Consider the following 15,646-nt stretch of genomic DNA (forward strand, 5'->3'; position numbering starts at 1 on the left):
GGGATTAAAGCTGCAGCTGTGTGAGGGAGCTGTGCTGAATCCAGCGTGCAGGTTGAAGAAGAGAGTGGCCATGTGAAGAGATTGGAGTTGCGAGTGCGAAGCGCTGGTGATTCAGAAAACATGCACCTGCGATCAAAGTTGAAATTATACTAGGGGTTAAGAAAGTCAGAAATTTAAGCAAAAGATGAAAGCCAGGTAATCAGTCAACATAGAAGACAATTCCAATTCACAAAGCAAAGAGACATAACTGTGGGGGAGGAGGCAAAAGGAGTCGACAGTGTGTAAAACAACAAAGTATTATAGGCAAAATCTAGACACGAAAAACACAGAGCTTGGAGTACACAATAATTCGGCAAGGGAGGATTGCTTGTCCGCAAGAGTTAAATAGAGCAAAGTGATGAATGAAATAGGGAGCTGGTGTGCTCGAGCCAGCAAATGAGGCAGCAAAACAAAAGCTGCGGAATGGAGTCACGGTAATCATGGCTTGGCTCGAACCATGGACGTGACCTGGTGTACCGTTAAACCAGCATCAACAAAAGCCTACAATTATTATCCAGACATTTTGTGTGACACCCGGAATGATTTCTGAAGTCATGTGTGGGGTTTACACATGTTACCAGTGGGCCTGGTGTCAATAATGGTTGGCAATTGGCCCTCATTGTCAACTACCGGTAATTACCCTAATGCTGATGGACATGTCCTGGATTTGAAGAACGACGATTTTGCCGTTTAGTTAAGTAGTTGTCTGATGACCTATTTCTCTGACTGTGGTCCATACGAGAAGAACGTTTTAGCGGGTCTTGGGTTGTGACATATTGACCGTGTTCATGTGACCTCCTAGGACTTTGATCATGATAGCCGTCATGCGTGCTTCATAATAGTCCCTCTCAGTACTTTTGTCTGTATGAAGGTCTATTATGTTCATAGAAAAAATCAAAATCAGTATATAAATGTCTGTTGTACCTGCAACGCTAAAATGTGTGCCCTCTAGCATCATCCGGAATAAGGCTACACTCTTGATGATCCACTGAATTGTGTCTGTTGGCATATCTCTGTCTGTTGACCTCAAGCTGAAGTTGATCCACTCTCTCAGACAAACAATCTATAGTCTGTGGAAGTTTGGCAAAGTCCCTTCATGTTGTAGCTGAGTGAACTGCCTGAGGTTCTGTAGATGTTGCAGAACAAGGAGAGGTAGGTACAAGCTGTGGAAGAATGTTAATGGTAGATCCAGCAAAGGCTCTTGTTGGAGATGTCCACTGTTGTGAGTGAGAAGGAAGCAGCACCTTGTTTGCCTGGTGTGCCTGCTCAATCTATAAAGCCAGTGTTGAGAGCAGCGTTTAACGTGTCAACACCTTGTTCATGTATATGAACTTGTAGATAAGGTTCAATTCCAGCCACAAAGCACCTGAATTTTTTTCAATTCTTAGCATTAGCCTCCTAATTGGAAAAAAGCTTCATCCTTCAAATGGTTAATTTTAGCTGCAAAAACCTGGAGAGATTCGGCAGGTAGGTGTGTGCGTGCATTAACGTAACTTTAAATTGTGGACAGATAAGCCTGTTTGCCAAAAACCTCATTTTCTTTTTCACTTGTTTATAATCATCCTAGATGTCGCTGGAGAAACTGCCCCAATAGCCAAAAGCAGTACAACCGAGACAGGTTGGCAAAAACTTAGCTAATTTGGCATTATCAAAATCCGTGATGGCCTTTACAATCACTTCAAATCGTATACACCAATAGAGAAAATCTTCTTTTCCATCCCCCAAAAAGTTAGGCGGAAAATGTCCATTTAATTGCTGCATGGCATGTCAACTACTTGTAGCAGGTAAATTGCGTGCAATTCATGCGTAAACAGTTCATGATTTCATTTCAAAATTTTTACCAATTCTTGTTTAGTATATCTGTAATCTGACACTGCTGTGAAAAACTCACGAACAAAGTTGTCCACAGTTTAAACACAAAGCAAAGTAGACGCCATGGATAACAGATGTCTAAACTCGATATGTGCATCGCTGTGATGTCGCATCCATTGCATTTAAAACCCGCCTCCACCAGAAATGTAAGAGGGGCTGCAAACCTCACAGTCTCCAGTCTCTTGTAAATGGGTTCTGTTAGAGAAAGGCAGACATACACCAAACATTTTAGACTTTTATTTGCCCAACCTCCACACTTCCATCAAACACACCAAGTACCTCTTTTCAACTCTACTGCGCATGTCTCACTGTGTGTTTTCCATCTGCGGATGCACCAATTCCCCCTACATGCAACGTCTTAAACATTAATAAATAAATCTGACATTATTGACACACTTTATAGTAGAAAAATAAAACCTCTGTTAATGCTTAGTGTTCAATAGTTTACACTTGATTACATTCCTCAGCTGCCTAAACAATAAACCACAAAACATTTCCTTATTCTGGGTTCAGTCTCATGACATATAAGATATAATAAAATTATAAAATATATAATGATACAAAATATTTATGATCTTGTAATAATACTTAAATAAATATGATTTCCTGATAATTTTATTTATATTGTTTTATTTTAAGTAAATAAATAAGGTTCTAATGTAACAACACACACAAGGGGACACAATTCACAGACACAAATAATATATTTATCATTCATTTATGCTAGATGTACAGTATATTTAAATTTAAACTATCGCAGCAGAAATTACACAAATCAGCACAAATAAAAACATAGTCAGTGATTAATTTCTTCATTTAATAATTTGCTTCATAGGAGTGTAATAATTAATATGTAATGTAGGAATTAATAAACTTTAACAAAATAAAGGTGTAAAGTGCATTCTGTGTATCTGTGCATTCATATTTATAAACAGTTTTAAAAACATTTCTAAAGCAAGTAGATTATTAGAGGTGCTGTAAATAGTTGGCAATGTGGGCGTGGCCTTCTTGCAGTGCAAGCTGGGCTGGGCTCCGTCCACTGTGGTCCAGCGTGGTGACATCAGCTCCGGCTCTGACTAACAACTCTACAGTGCGGAGGAAACCCTCGCGCGCAGCATCGTGTAGTGGTGTTGCCCCCGTACTCACATCCGCGATGTTAGGGTTCGCACCGTGTGATAGCAGCAGGCTGGCCATGTGCTCACTGCCCATCATCATCACCTAGACACACACACACACACACACACACACACACACACACGTAGGTGAGCTTGTAATGCACACAGTGCTTTTTACATGCAAGTGATCCGCAGATTAATTGATCATTTTTTAAACTTGCAGATGAATCTTAAATTTTTAAAGATCACAGAGAGATTCTGCTGATATTGTTTTTAAGTAATGAATTAGAGGAGCAGGAGAACACGGAAAAAGTTCCTCACGTCATTAAGATCTTATGTATGGGAGCATTTTGGTTTCCCCATAAAATATAATGATGGCGGAAAAGGAACAGAATGGTTACAATGTGTAGGTGCTGTGGAATGAGAAAGCCGCAAAACATCAAGCATGGCCACGCATCTGAACTGACATCACCCTGGTGTGCAGTCAGGATTTAAACCACAACAGCTCCTCACCGCTGCATTTAAGCAGCCCTTCGCACCAGAATCAGAGTAGGCAAAAGTGATTACCAAACCTATCGGGATGTTTATCACATTCGACATGAGAACATACTCTGTTGTGGGAAACAAAGTATTAAAAAACTGGATTTTGAAAGTGCCCGAGCTATGCTACGAAATACCCACCTCAGCATGAACTTTACTAACAGGTTAAAAACTAAATCCTCGGTAGCAGTACTGGAATGATTGTAATAAATGCTTATAAAAACAATCTATAAACAAGACCCTTGCATAAGCCCCTGGTTTGTTCAGATTTTGAAGGATGAAGTGCAGTCCCACACTGTAAACCCTAATGCTCAAAGTAATTAAACATATTGAGTACTGTTAACTTAAATAATTACAATTAGTTCAAATTAATAGACCTTTATGAGTATTTAGAACTTTTTGGTATTTATGAGTTTGTAGAAATTACACTTTTCAAGTTAGCTGAACAAATTTGATATTTTAAGTATCTTTTAAGTACTTAAGTAACAGTAACTGTCACCTTAAAGTTCCACCAACTTAAAATCTTTCAGACTAGTGATTTTGTTTCTGACATCATCAGGGCAATAGGGCACGGGCGGCTCAGTGGTAGGTGTTTCACCTGCCATGCGAAAGGCCCAGGTTCGATTCCCAAAAACTGGATGAAGTGCCTGTCTCAAGCCCAGATCAAATGAAAGGGTTGTGTCAGGAAGGGCATCTGGCGTAAAACCTGTGCCAAGCTTGTGTGCATGACGGATCGTCTGCTGTAGCAACCCATTGCCGGGAGCAGCCGAAAGACCAACAACAATTTATTTGATTTCCAACAACTGAAAAAAATGAGTACAACAAACTCAAAATCTCATAGTTCCATTTACTTAAAACCGGAACCATCATTACTTAAAAAATTTGATGTAACTGATTACCTAAAATTTTTTGCGTTTTGCCAACTTATTCGGGTTTACAGTGCATGTTGACTGCATCGTCCACAGACTTGTTTGCTCTATAAGCAAACTGCAGGGGGTCCAGTAAGGGTCCAGTAATGTCCTTCAGACCAACACAAGTCTTTCAAATGACTTCATAACCACAGACAGTAGGGCAGCTGGTGTAGTCATCAAGTCCTGTGATTTTAGGTTTTTTTGGAATAGGGATTTCTAGTACGACCGTGTTCTCCACTGCAAATGACATAGTGACTGTTAAGAGGTCTACTCTCTTCCCAGAGAATGTAGACTTAGATAGATTATAAAAATTCGAATAAACACTGACTGCCAAACGTCCATTTGCAGTTGTATTTCCCATATCTTACAAGTCATGAGCCTGTCATATTTAAATAGCAAAATCAATGACCACGTATGTGTTTTCACTTTCTCTCCGTCGCAAATGTAGCCGGCCAAAACCTAAACGCAATCGCAATTCATTTGCAATTGCATTTCCAACGCGTTACACAGAAACCTGTCAATCAGCGTCAGGGGCGGGTCTATACTGTGGGGCGGGATTGTGTGAGGAGTGACGTCACTCGCAGTCGCCGACCAAGAAGGGGGAATTTCAGCAATGAACCGAGATTATCTCATTTGTTTATCAAGAAATAAACACACACAAATGACAAATCGCATATTTTCTTACCCTGGAGTGGACAGAGAAGCTATTACAAATAAATATATATTTATAGATCTTCTCCTGTTACAACCTGCTGGAGCTAAATCTGACAAAATTTGTAAATTTCGTTTATTTACAGAAGAATACACAAGATTACAGAGAAATACCTCACAGGACATCAAACATATTACACTCTTAGGCTACAGTATGGATTATTTGTTTGTTTATTTGGTTAATTGATTAATAATTATTTTAATGTACATTTAAAATAATAAATGATTACAGATAATTCTTGTGCAAATAAAACAGATAATTTGTTAAATTAGAATCGGGGTGTTTTTTATTATATAAAAAATAACAATTGTGAAGATATGTATGAAAATGAATGCACTTTGTTGTCTATTATGAGTTGCAAAAAAAAAATACAATTAAATCAACAAAATTCAATAACTTTTTTGCTATAGAAATTTCAAATGTAAAACCTGACGCTAATTGATAGGTTTCCGTGTAACGCATTAGAAATGCAATTGCAAATGAATTGCGATTGCGTGTGAGTTTTGGCAGGCTACATACGCAATGCAGAGAAAGCAAAAAGGCATTTTTCTATTTATATATGACAGGCTCATCACTAAGACATGGGAAATGCAACTGCAAATAGACTTTGTTTTTTGCGAAGGCAAAAAAGCAAATGGTAATGCGAAATTGGCAATTGCATTTAAATTATTTCACACTTTATACTGTACGTCCACATATGAGAAAAATGCAATTGCAAATGCGATTTGCAATTTCTTATGAAAAATGTCCAGGATTTCAATCCATAGTCATTAATTGAACCACTATTATATAAACATTATACAGATTTGTGTAATGTGCCTCTCAAATATACATATTTACTTGAACTATTAATAATAACTGATTTAGGATTTATATAAAAATGTATCTAGCATAAAATACATTTAGTAATTAATTATCTTCTGTTTAGAAATGTACATATCCATAAAAATACAAAATCATCTGAATTGAAGTGTTAAATAAGTAAAATAATTTATTTTGTAAGCTCCTGCTGTGTGAATTTTACTAACTAAAAAATAAAATAATCGTTTGCTCTTTTGTTTTTCTAATTATTATTTTAAGATTGTGTCATTTTAGAATCTTTATTTCATCAGTATATTCTGTTTAAACCAACGCGAGGCCACGCCCCTTTCTCGCACGAGCCGCTTTCATTTTAGTTTTCTCTAAATTCAACTTTCTGTTAAAAGTAAAATAATTCGGGTTAGACATCACTCTCACACACACACACACACACACGCGCGCGCGCGCGCTTTTCCTGCACATTTAAAACTTATGAACCGAAATTAAAATCAAATTAAACTAAATCTCGCGAATTTAAACTTGAATAAATTAATTATAGACTTAGGCTAATTATCTGTGAACTTTAATGATGTGAAACGAGTTTATCAATCAATAATGATTTTCATAAACATATATTAATCTGTGACTTGGTTAACTTTATCATGATTAGAAATATATAAAAATATATATATATATATATATATAAATGATTTATTTACAGAAAATTGTTTGTTTAGCGCGAAAGATTTTCTTTTCGTATTTATTTGTATTTCATTAGGTTGTTTGTTAACTTTGTTCATGAAGTGACTGTATAAACTGTGTTAGATTTAGGTAATGTCAAAATGACAGTCTCTGCTCCGTGTTAAAAAACTGCTGGGGTTTCACTTCCCTCAGAAACACAAACATAATAATAATAATAATAATAATAATAATTTGGAGTTTATTATTTTTATTGTTTATAACAGAACAGACACACAGACAGCTGGGGGGGGGGGGGGTGTACACATGATATACAAATGATACCGACTTACTGTTTGTGTGTGTGTGTGTGTGTGTGTGTGTGTGCGCGCGTGCCCTATCTGGATCGAATGTGTATGCGTGTGACTAAAGTTATGGGACGTTTTCAGTGTTTATTAGTTTGTATCGCCTATTGTCTCTCTCTCTCTGAAGACTGAAAGCTGTTTTAAGGACATGACTAATACTGACGTGTGTAAATCAGAAGAAAACAGAAACAGATAGACCATAAACAGTATTTTGGTTAAAACCGTAATAAAAAGAGAAAATAATAATAATCAAATGGAATAATAATTTATTGTCCTCTCATTCATTGTGACTGGCTCATGACTGCGCTCAGGTCTCTCTCTCTCTCTCTCTCTCTCTCACACACACACACACACACACACACACACACACAGATTATTATATTAATATTATTATTGTTACTTTTTGACTTATATATTCTTGTTTTCTTCTGCCTGATCAACTGACACTTTCAACACACACACACACACACACACACACATACACGAAACAAACAGTTAAATTGATGGAGGGGGGGGGGGGGTTAGGGGCAAAAAGCGCTTGTGGAAATATTTGTAAAAAACTTCACGTGGCATTTGTGAATCACAGAAAAGCAGAAAAAGAGACGAGAACGTGTGTGTGTGTGTGTGTGTGTGTGTGTGTGCGCACGTGCGCGCGCGCGTGTTTAAAGTGTCAGTTGATCCTGATGAGACGTGCACTTTCAGTTTCGTTTATAAACGATCTTTCCGATTGATTCTAAATTATGTTTAGTTTATAAACACACGCGCGCGATACTGCGGCTTTATTACATTTTAATTTACGTTATAATTACACACACACACACACACACCTGTTGTGATTCCCGGAGACAGTGAGTGATGAGTGTGTGAGAGTGTGTGTACCCAGGTGTGTGTGTGTGTGTGTTACCTGTACAGGTGTTCTCCCGAAGCGGTTCTCGCGGTTCACATCAGCGCCGTCCCTCAACAGGAGCTCAGCGCGCGCAGTGTCTCCGCCCGCCGCCGCACTCGTCAGCTCGTGCGCCAGTCTGTCCGCATCGGCGGCGCGCATCCTCCTGTCTCACCTGTCTCACCTGTGTCTCTCACCTGTCTCACCTGTGTCTCTCCCCTGCGCTCGAGCCCGGACTGTGTGCTGTGTGACAGGTGAGGCACAGAGAGCACAGGTGTGTGTGTGTGAGTATTTTACACCAGGCGCGCGCGTGTGTCTGTATGTTTGTGTGTGTGTGTGTGTGGTCCCATAGAGGATAAAATCCAGCAATTATCTCTCTCTTTATATACTCGCTCGCGCTCTGTGTGTGTGTGTGTGTGTGCGCATGCGCGTGTGATTGAGGTGAGGCTAATTTCTATTTTCTTTCAGCTTGTTTCGTTGGTTGTATGTCGGGTGAAGTGGGTGGATAGTGAGTATTGTGTGTGTGTATGTGTGTATGTGTGTGTGTGTGTGTTGGCGGTATGGCGTTTACAAACCTAAAAGTGCTACCGACAGTCGCGTGCCCCGAGGAGGAGGAACGCGCTTCACCGGTACACACACACACACACACACACACACCGGTAGCTACAGTAGGTGAATGGGCGGGAGGAGCGCTGTGTGAATAAAGGCTGTGGTTACTGAGGAGATCCTGAGCGGAGGCAGTAATAACTAGAGAGCTTGTACTTGCTGAAGATACCTTGACAAACCTTCTCCCCCTCGGTTCTAATAACTTCTAATGTTCCCCCGTACATTGACATTGAGGTTCTGGGAACGGTGCTATCTCGAGCTTGGACCTGTTTCTCACAGAGGAGATGTGTGAATGATTTTAATCAGCAGGGCCAAAGATCTGAAGGTTCAAAATAAACGGACAAGGGAAGGGAAGGAAATTGCTAATTTTGCAACTTCCAGCAATTTAAAACTCTTTGGCTGTGGACAGGAGGGTCAATTAATACGGAATTGTCCTGAAAATGAAGCTACAGACGATAATATAAGCAAGACAGTGGAGAAAATAGAGTAACAACCGGGCAGGAAGAAATGAAACAGCAAGAAAGTAACATGGAGGGTAAAACACAGAGCAGGAAACAAAACAGATGAGACAGAAAAAGAAAACCTCCAAGTTAACGTGAGTGAGAACACGTTACAGAACACACAACTGGCTAACAGTTACAGTAATGATGAGCATTTAGGTTCAGAAAACACCTGCATGATCTTAGACAGTACTCTGGTTAGGTCACAAAGAAGATCTAAGGCAGGAAACAGTGGGCCTCAGACAAGAAAGAAAGGGCTGGTTAAAATAAAAAAAAGGAATGTTGAACAAATGAACAAGTTTTATCTCGTTCACAAATCAACCAAAACATGTAAACAAAATGTATCTTGTATCTGATCATGATAAATGTACATTATCTAACACAAATTAACCAAAATATGTGCACAAATTGTATCTCATGTTGACGAATAAAATATTGCTTTAATTGTAAATTATCTGTATTTATTAAAGCTCAGTTAAACCAATCTCTCTCTCTCTCTCTCTCTCTCTCTCTCTCTGTCACACACACACACACACACATTCTCAAGATTTAAAGGTGTTTTATTTGCAATATTTACATCTGTATTGTCAGCTTTGAATAATTCAGAAGAAAATAACAGGAGTAGATCGATAACAAATATAAATAAATGCATAAAAATTAAAAGGAGAGAAGATAAAAAACAGTAAAACTGAATAGTACAAAAAGACTAATAATAAATAAATTTATGTAAAATAAAAAAGAACAGATATAGATAGTATCTCTCATGAACAATGAAAAAGAAAAGATCATATAAATAATATATACTGTATATATAATAAAAATTGTTCATGTGAGTCTGTTTGTCTGTCTGTCTGTCTGTCTCACACACACTGTATTATTGTATGAATGAATAAACAAAAAAATAAAACACTAATTTAGCTAACCGATACAGTAAACTGAAACTCATTATAAGTCATAAACCTGCTCTAATCTTCTGCTCAGAGTAATGATCTCTGAGTCACCGGTCATGAGGTGTGTGTAGGGAAATAAACGCAGGGCCCATGCGCAGATCAGACACAGGGTGTGTGTTGTTTTCTGTCAGATCATTAGAGACAGAACAGAACCTACGCACACACCTCTAAACAAACACTCGAGTGCATTTATTTTTCCCCAAAAAATACAGACTGAACCAGTTTGTGATGTTTCGACTTCACTATGGTGTGAAAGTGATGCACGTTTATTATAAACCATATGTTAACCAGTTTAATTCCTTTTCCAGACCTACAATTTTCACATTTATATTTCTGGTCCTAGAGAAAGGACATTCATCTCATTATGCTTCTGAGCGGTGGAGGGCTGAGGTGGTGACTGTCATTTTAAAACTTGTATTGTAATCATTTTTCTTTTAATTTCATTTGGTATATTTACACTCATAGATTATAACTTTAACAGACACTTGTTGCTCCACCGTGGATATTGCATAGCAACAAAACAATTAAAGCACACTTACTGTCAGTAATACAAAGCTTCAATAAGAGAACACCACAATAAAGCCAAATTTGCCCAATTCCCTGATGGAAAAACATCAACATTAAAGAAGAATAAAAGCAAGTAATCAGTTATTAATAAGGAATCTTAAACACAGAGATTTCTCTGTATACCTTTTACATGAAGCGGTAATTTAGATCACATAGCCATCACGTAGATCAAACGCAACAATACAATCTGTGTTAATTTTTTTGACTTTACTTCAATAACACACTAGTGGGATCTTAGCCTTAGTTGCAAAACAACCTGTCAGGTGAAATGGCCATGTAGTGACCTACTCTCTCATGTTGTTAGGTGGCGCCAAAGAGCCACAGCTGTGAATGTGTTTGTGTGTGTGTGTTTGTGTGCGTCTGTGTTTGTCTTCCCCAGCAGTTTGGGCCTGACAGGTAAGTGTATCGAGGTGAATACAAAACAGAGATAACACTTCTTCTTAAAATTCAGCTTAAAACCTGTTGAGGGACCAGGTGTGATTCTCCTCCAGGTTGACACCCAGGAATTTACTGTATTTAGTGTACTCCTCCAAGTCGGTGAAGTCCCCGTAAGTTGCAGCCTCCCAAAACATGTTGCAGTCAGTGTTTTCGAAACAGTCCTGAAGAGCAGAGATTTTTACCTGGTTCAGAACCAGTTTTGAACGCCTGACAAGTGGATGCTGGAATGAGCAAGTAAATGTGTTTTAGCATGTTTGTGTGTGTGAGTCTGTGTGTTAATGTTTGTGATGTGTGTGTTAGTATTGTGTGATGTGTGTGTAACACATGTCTTGTGTGTGTGTGTGTGTGTGTTTCTGTGTGCGAGCATGTAAGAGAGAGATGTGAGTGTGTGAGTGTTAACATTTGTGATGTGTGTGTATGTGTGATGCATGAGTGTGTATGTGTGTATAAGTGTGTTTTAAATTCAAAATCTTATTTGTAACATACACAGACATACTGAACACAGTACGATATGCAGTGAAATGCTTATACGACTGCCAGTGATTTTAAAGATTTTAAAAACAATTAACAAGAAATAAGAATGAGAAATAGAAAAAAAGCAAGAAATAAAAAAATAGCTTAACTATAAGAAAGTATAACCAAATATAAAATTTTTCAAAAATCTATAAGAAATACAAACCTATCTGTACAAGACAAAAATAAATGTAAATGCAAATAATACGTAGACTAAATAAAAAATGCTCAGAAGTGTGCAGATGAGCAATGTGTGTGCAAATGTGCTATGTAACATGCGTGAATGTTTGTGCATGCATGCATGTGTGTATGTGTCTGTGTGAGTGTGAGAGTGTAAACATTTGTGTTTGTGTGTGCATGCATGCATGACAGATGTGTGTGAGTGTTAACATTTGTGATGAGTATGTGTGTGTATGCAGCAGAATCTTGTGGGAGGGCCCCTGAGGGGGGCCTCTTAGGCATTCTAATGGCAGCAGATTCCAACCTGTCTGCAAATTTTCACAAGTTTTTGAGCATGTTAAGACCTCAAGACCCCAAAAAGGTGGGAAAAAAATCCTTAGGGAAACAAGAGGGTCCTCCTCACCATATTTCCCTCTGGGATTAATAAAGTTCTTTGAATCTTGAATCTTGAATATGGAAAATGACCCAAAACATACAGCTAGACAGTGTACTCCTGAGGCAGGGATCAACTGGGTGAAAACACCAGCCGAGTATGTTTCTTATGCTCTATATTTTAGATGAACTTGTTTATGAAATGTGCACATGACAATTTCCTTTAACTTGTATTCCTTACATTCAAGTCTCCCGATCTCAACCCGATATGTTTGGTACCCGCTGAAGGGGTTTATCAGACGTTAGGCTAAGCCATGGAACAAGGATCAGGCCATTGTGACTTTTTCGAAAGATTGCTGGACCAATAAATATATTGATCATCTTCATAATGTAGCGCCCCACATAAAGGGGCATTTTAAGTAGCAGGGAAAGGGTTACGGAGCTAATGCGGCTCACCTGCACAATGAAATAGGCCCTATATGGTTTTACTTGTCCCCATAGACAGTGTTGGTCACGGGGTAAGCTCTCGCGAGCATGCGTGATCGCAACGCGAGGGAACCTGGAAGCGGTGTCGGGTCACGTGTGCCGGTATAAAGCCGGAACCGGCACGCGGCCCAGGACGGAGAGATAAAGCAGCGCACTGGTTACACGAAGAGAGAGAGTGATTGTTTGTTGTTTGCCGTGGATTACTTTTCCTTGGACTCACATCAATTCCCATCTCCTTCCGTTTTCTCGTGCTCCCGGATTTACCATCATAAACCGATGAGGCCGAGCCATCTCTCCCGTACACCATTTCACACACAACAATATCATTCACTCTGGACTATCATATACACACACACACGCATACACTCCACACCTTCGTTTATATTTGTATATATTTTGTATATTGTTACGTCCTCTGACATATTTATTTTATGTTGTGTAAACATGAACTGTCAAACTACAATATTTTGGTTTCTTTCTCTCCTTTTTCTCTCGTCTACCACACAGCCAGCTTGATGTAGCTCAGCTGTGCCTAATTGCACCAATCACCGCTGTATCCACATTGGCTAACGAGGAGAGCTCTTTGAAGTTAAAGGCTGCAGACACCTGAAGGACGAGGAGGGCAGTACTGTGGACAAGCAGTGTAGAGCAGCGTAGCTTAGGAGAGGGTGCCCTCCTGTTTACTGACCACCTCACCAGAGACTATTGTGTTTTCTCCTGTCTTAGACATTAGCTTGTGTGCTTTTGCAAGTGCTATTTGTTAGCTTGTTGTTTGTGCTAAGGTGTTAGCTTGTGCTAAGTGTAACTTCACCAATTGTCTTTTTTTGTAGTAGTTATTGCTACAACTCTGTTCCTACACTTTCCTTGAACTTAAGTGCTTTATTGTCTTTACTTACTTACTCACTTTATTTGGAGCAGTAGGGAGGAGGACGCCATTTACTTTTGTACCACCCAAACAGCAAAAAAACATGATAATAACAATCTAAAGAATAACATTAATCTTGATTTTAGCTATTTATGTCCAGCATTGAATAATTATTTAATTATTAATAATTAAAGCTGCTCACATCGTGCGCTTTCACTTAAAAAAAATGCAGTGTTTAATCAGCAAGTATATGTCGCATCTCTTTATGATAGATGAATAATCTGATTTTTCGAAGCTGTTTGTGTCGGCTCATATCGGGAGCATTTTGATCGGGAGCATTTTGATCGATCAAGTGTCGATGAAAAGTGAAAGTGTGTAACAACAACACAGCACAATGCATGTGTGTAAATAGCTGAAATGTGGTTGTGTATAAGCCTTTTAGTGAAATATAACAAACACACATTTATACATGTTAAATAAGCGCTGTCTTTGTGGCGCTGTGTGAAACGCACGCTGATGTGAGCCGCTTTATTTCAGATGGTTGTGTATCGAGCGATTAAAAACAATACAATTAATTATTAATTAAAGAACATTATAATGATCATAACAGCCTACTGCATTCAATTCTTATAATAACGCAAAAGTACATCGACATCTGCTGGGGCAGTAACACGGCCTGACAATGTTTTAATTTTTATGGTAATTAATTTTCGTTTATTTCAGTTAATAAATCTACTACAAATTTAAAGAACACAAAATATAAGATGACGAAAAACATAAATGCGTAGCTTTTCTAATTACACATGATAAAATCTAAAGGCTCACTGTATTAATGTTTACTTAAATTCAAACCTAATAAGATTTAATTTAATTTAAATTCTACATTTGTACTGTAATTTTAATACTGTGATTATGAATTCGTTTAACTACAATGTTTCACTTGATTTTATCTGCTACTATGTGCAGCTCTAACGGAGCGTGGCTCATTAATTCTTGAGAGAATGAACTGATGCCCGAGGCTTCAGTCTATAGTTACTGTATATAGCGCCACTCAGCGGTAGAAGCCAGCAAACGCACAAACCCAAATGTCGCCACCGTGAGGCGTGACGGTAAAACCAGAATACCGCATGAGTAACATCTGTAGTCGACTATTTTGTAACACGATGTCATCACATCATGTGTCGGCTGTGTCACACGTAACAGCAACAACAATAATGGTGGACTACATGATTGTGTTCGTGTTGCTACAAAGCCTACTAGCTTTATTTCAGCAAAATCTATTGCTTCTATGCAACTGTTATGAGCAACAAGCGATAATAGACAACACCATCTTGGTTCGTATACAGCGCGAAGGTTATGCGCATGCTCAAAGTGTTCTTCTCCGTGTATCGTGTATCTCTATGGCAGAATTACACCACCCCATACTGGTCTGGCATATATACTACACCGTTTTCAGTGGTTTCGTGTGTATGCAGATATTTCTTGAGACGACGCTGTGTTTACGAAAAAAAATGATCAGATAGGGAACGCACCGGCTTCGTGTGGACTAACCCTTAAATCGCAAAAAGTCTTACAAAAAAAAGAAGGGGAAAAAAACTACATTGTATGTCTATATCTATTCATCATTCTTTAGATCAATTATGTCTGAAAGGACATCTAGTCATGCAAGCAGTGCGGCATTGGAGCGCAGCATATCGTTCCTGCTTTTTCAGGGAACATGGTTACAGCAAAATAACCCGAGACTTTCCCTTTCAAAAGCTACACTCAATGCTGTGTGAAAACGCTATGGGAATGAGAATACCAACGCAGCCGCACTGCAAGTGTCTGGACCCCCAACGTTGTGTAGCGTGTGCGCACAAAGGCCAAGGAGGTCTCAGAACTATGTCTGGGTAGCTGACTCGAGGACTCGTGAGCCCGGAGTAGCATGAACATCCAAACTATAGAATCTCACAAATGTGTGCGGAGAGGACCAACCTGCCGCATACACACTTGCTGCAGGGGAACACCTCTTGCCAGTGCAATAGATAAGGCAATCCCCCTGGATAAATGTATCCTAGAGGCGAAGTGTGCCCACACGCCTCATAGGCTAGGGCAATAGCATCTCCCACCCGATGTGGCAGCGTTTGGCATAAAAAAGGCTGCTCTGACTTACGCCACTGGCTAGTGCGGTGGACGTAAATCTGAAGAGTGTGTACTGAAGACAGTAAGTGAAACCTTTCTGCTCCAGAGCTGTAAAGGTGGAGGACAGAGGCGTCG

The 15,646-nt window shown here is 39.0% G+C and overlaps 2 protein-coding genes across 2 annotated transcripts in view; one reads left to right on the top strand and one right to left on the bottom strand.

Annotated features, from left to right (window-relative positions):
* Nucleotides 1–15,646, top strand: part of copa (COPI coat complex subunit alpha) — a 124,139-nt gene that overhangs the window by 101,674 nt on the left and 6,819 nt on the right. The gene's annotated exons all lie outside the window — the stretch shown is intronic.
* LOC128525394 (cyclin-dependent kinase 4 inhibitor B-like) lies at nucleotides 2,818–8,194 on the bottom strand. Its single transcript, XM_053497512.1, has 2 exons — nucleotides 7,935–8,194; nucleotides 2,818–3,129 (listed from the first exon to the last, which is right to left on the bottom strand). The coding sequence occupies exons 1-2, from the start codon at nucleotides 8,073–8,075 to the stop codon at nucleotides 2,878–2,880; spliced, it is 393 nt and encodes a 130-aa protein (XP_053353487.1). The 5' UTR covers nucleotides 8,076–8,194; the 3' UTR covers nucleotides 2,818–2,877.

The sequence above is a fragment of the Clarias gariepinus genome, chromosome 1, assembly GCF_024256425.1.
Source record: "Clarias gariepinus isolate MV-2021 ecotype Netherlands chromosome 1, CGAR_prim_01v2, whole genome shotgun sequence".
NCBI classification, from domain to species: Eukaryota; Metazoa; Chordata; class Actinopteri; order Siluriformes; family Clariidae; genus Clarias; species Clarias gariepinus.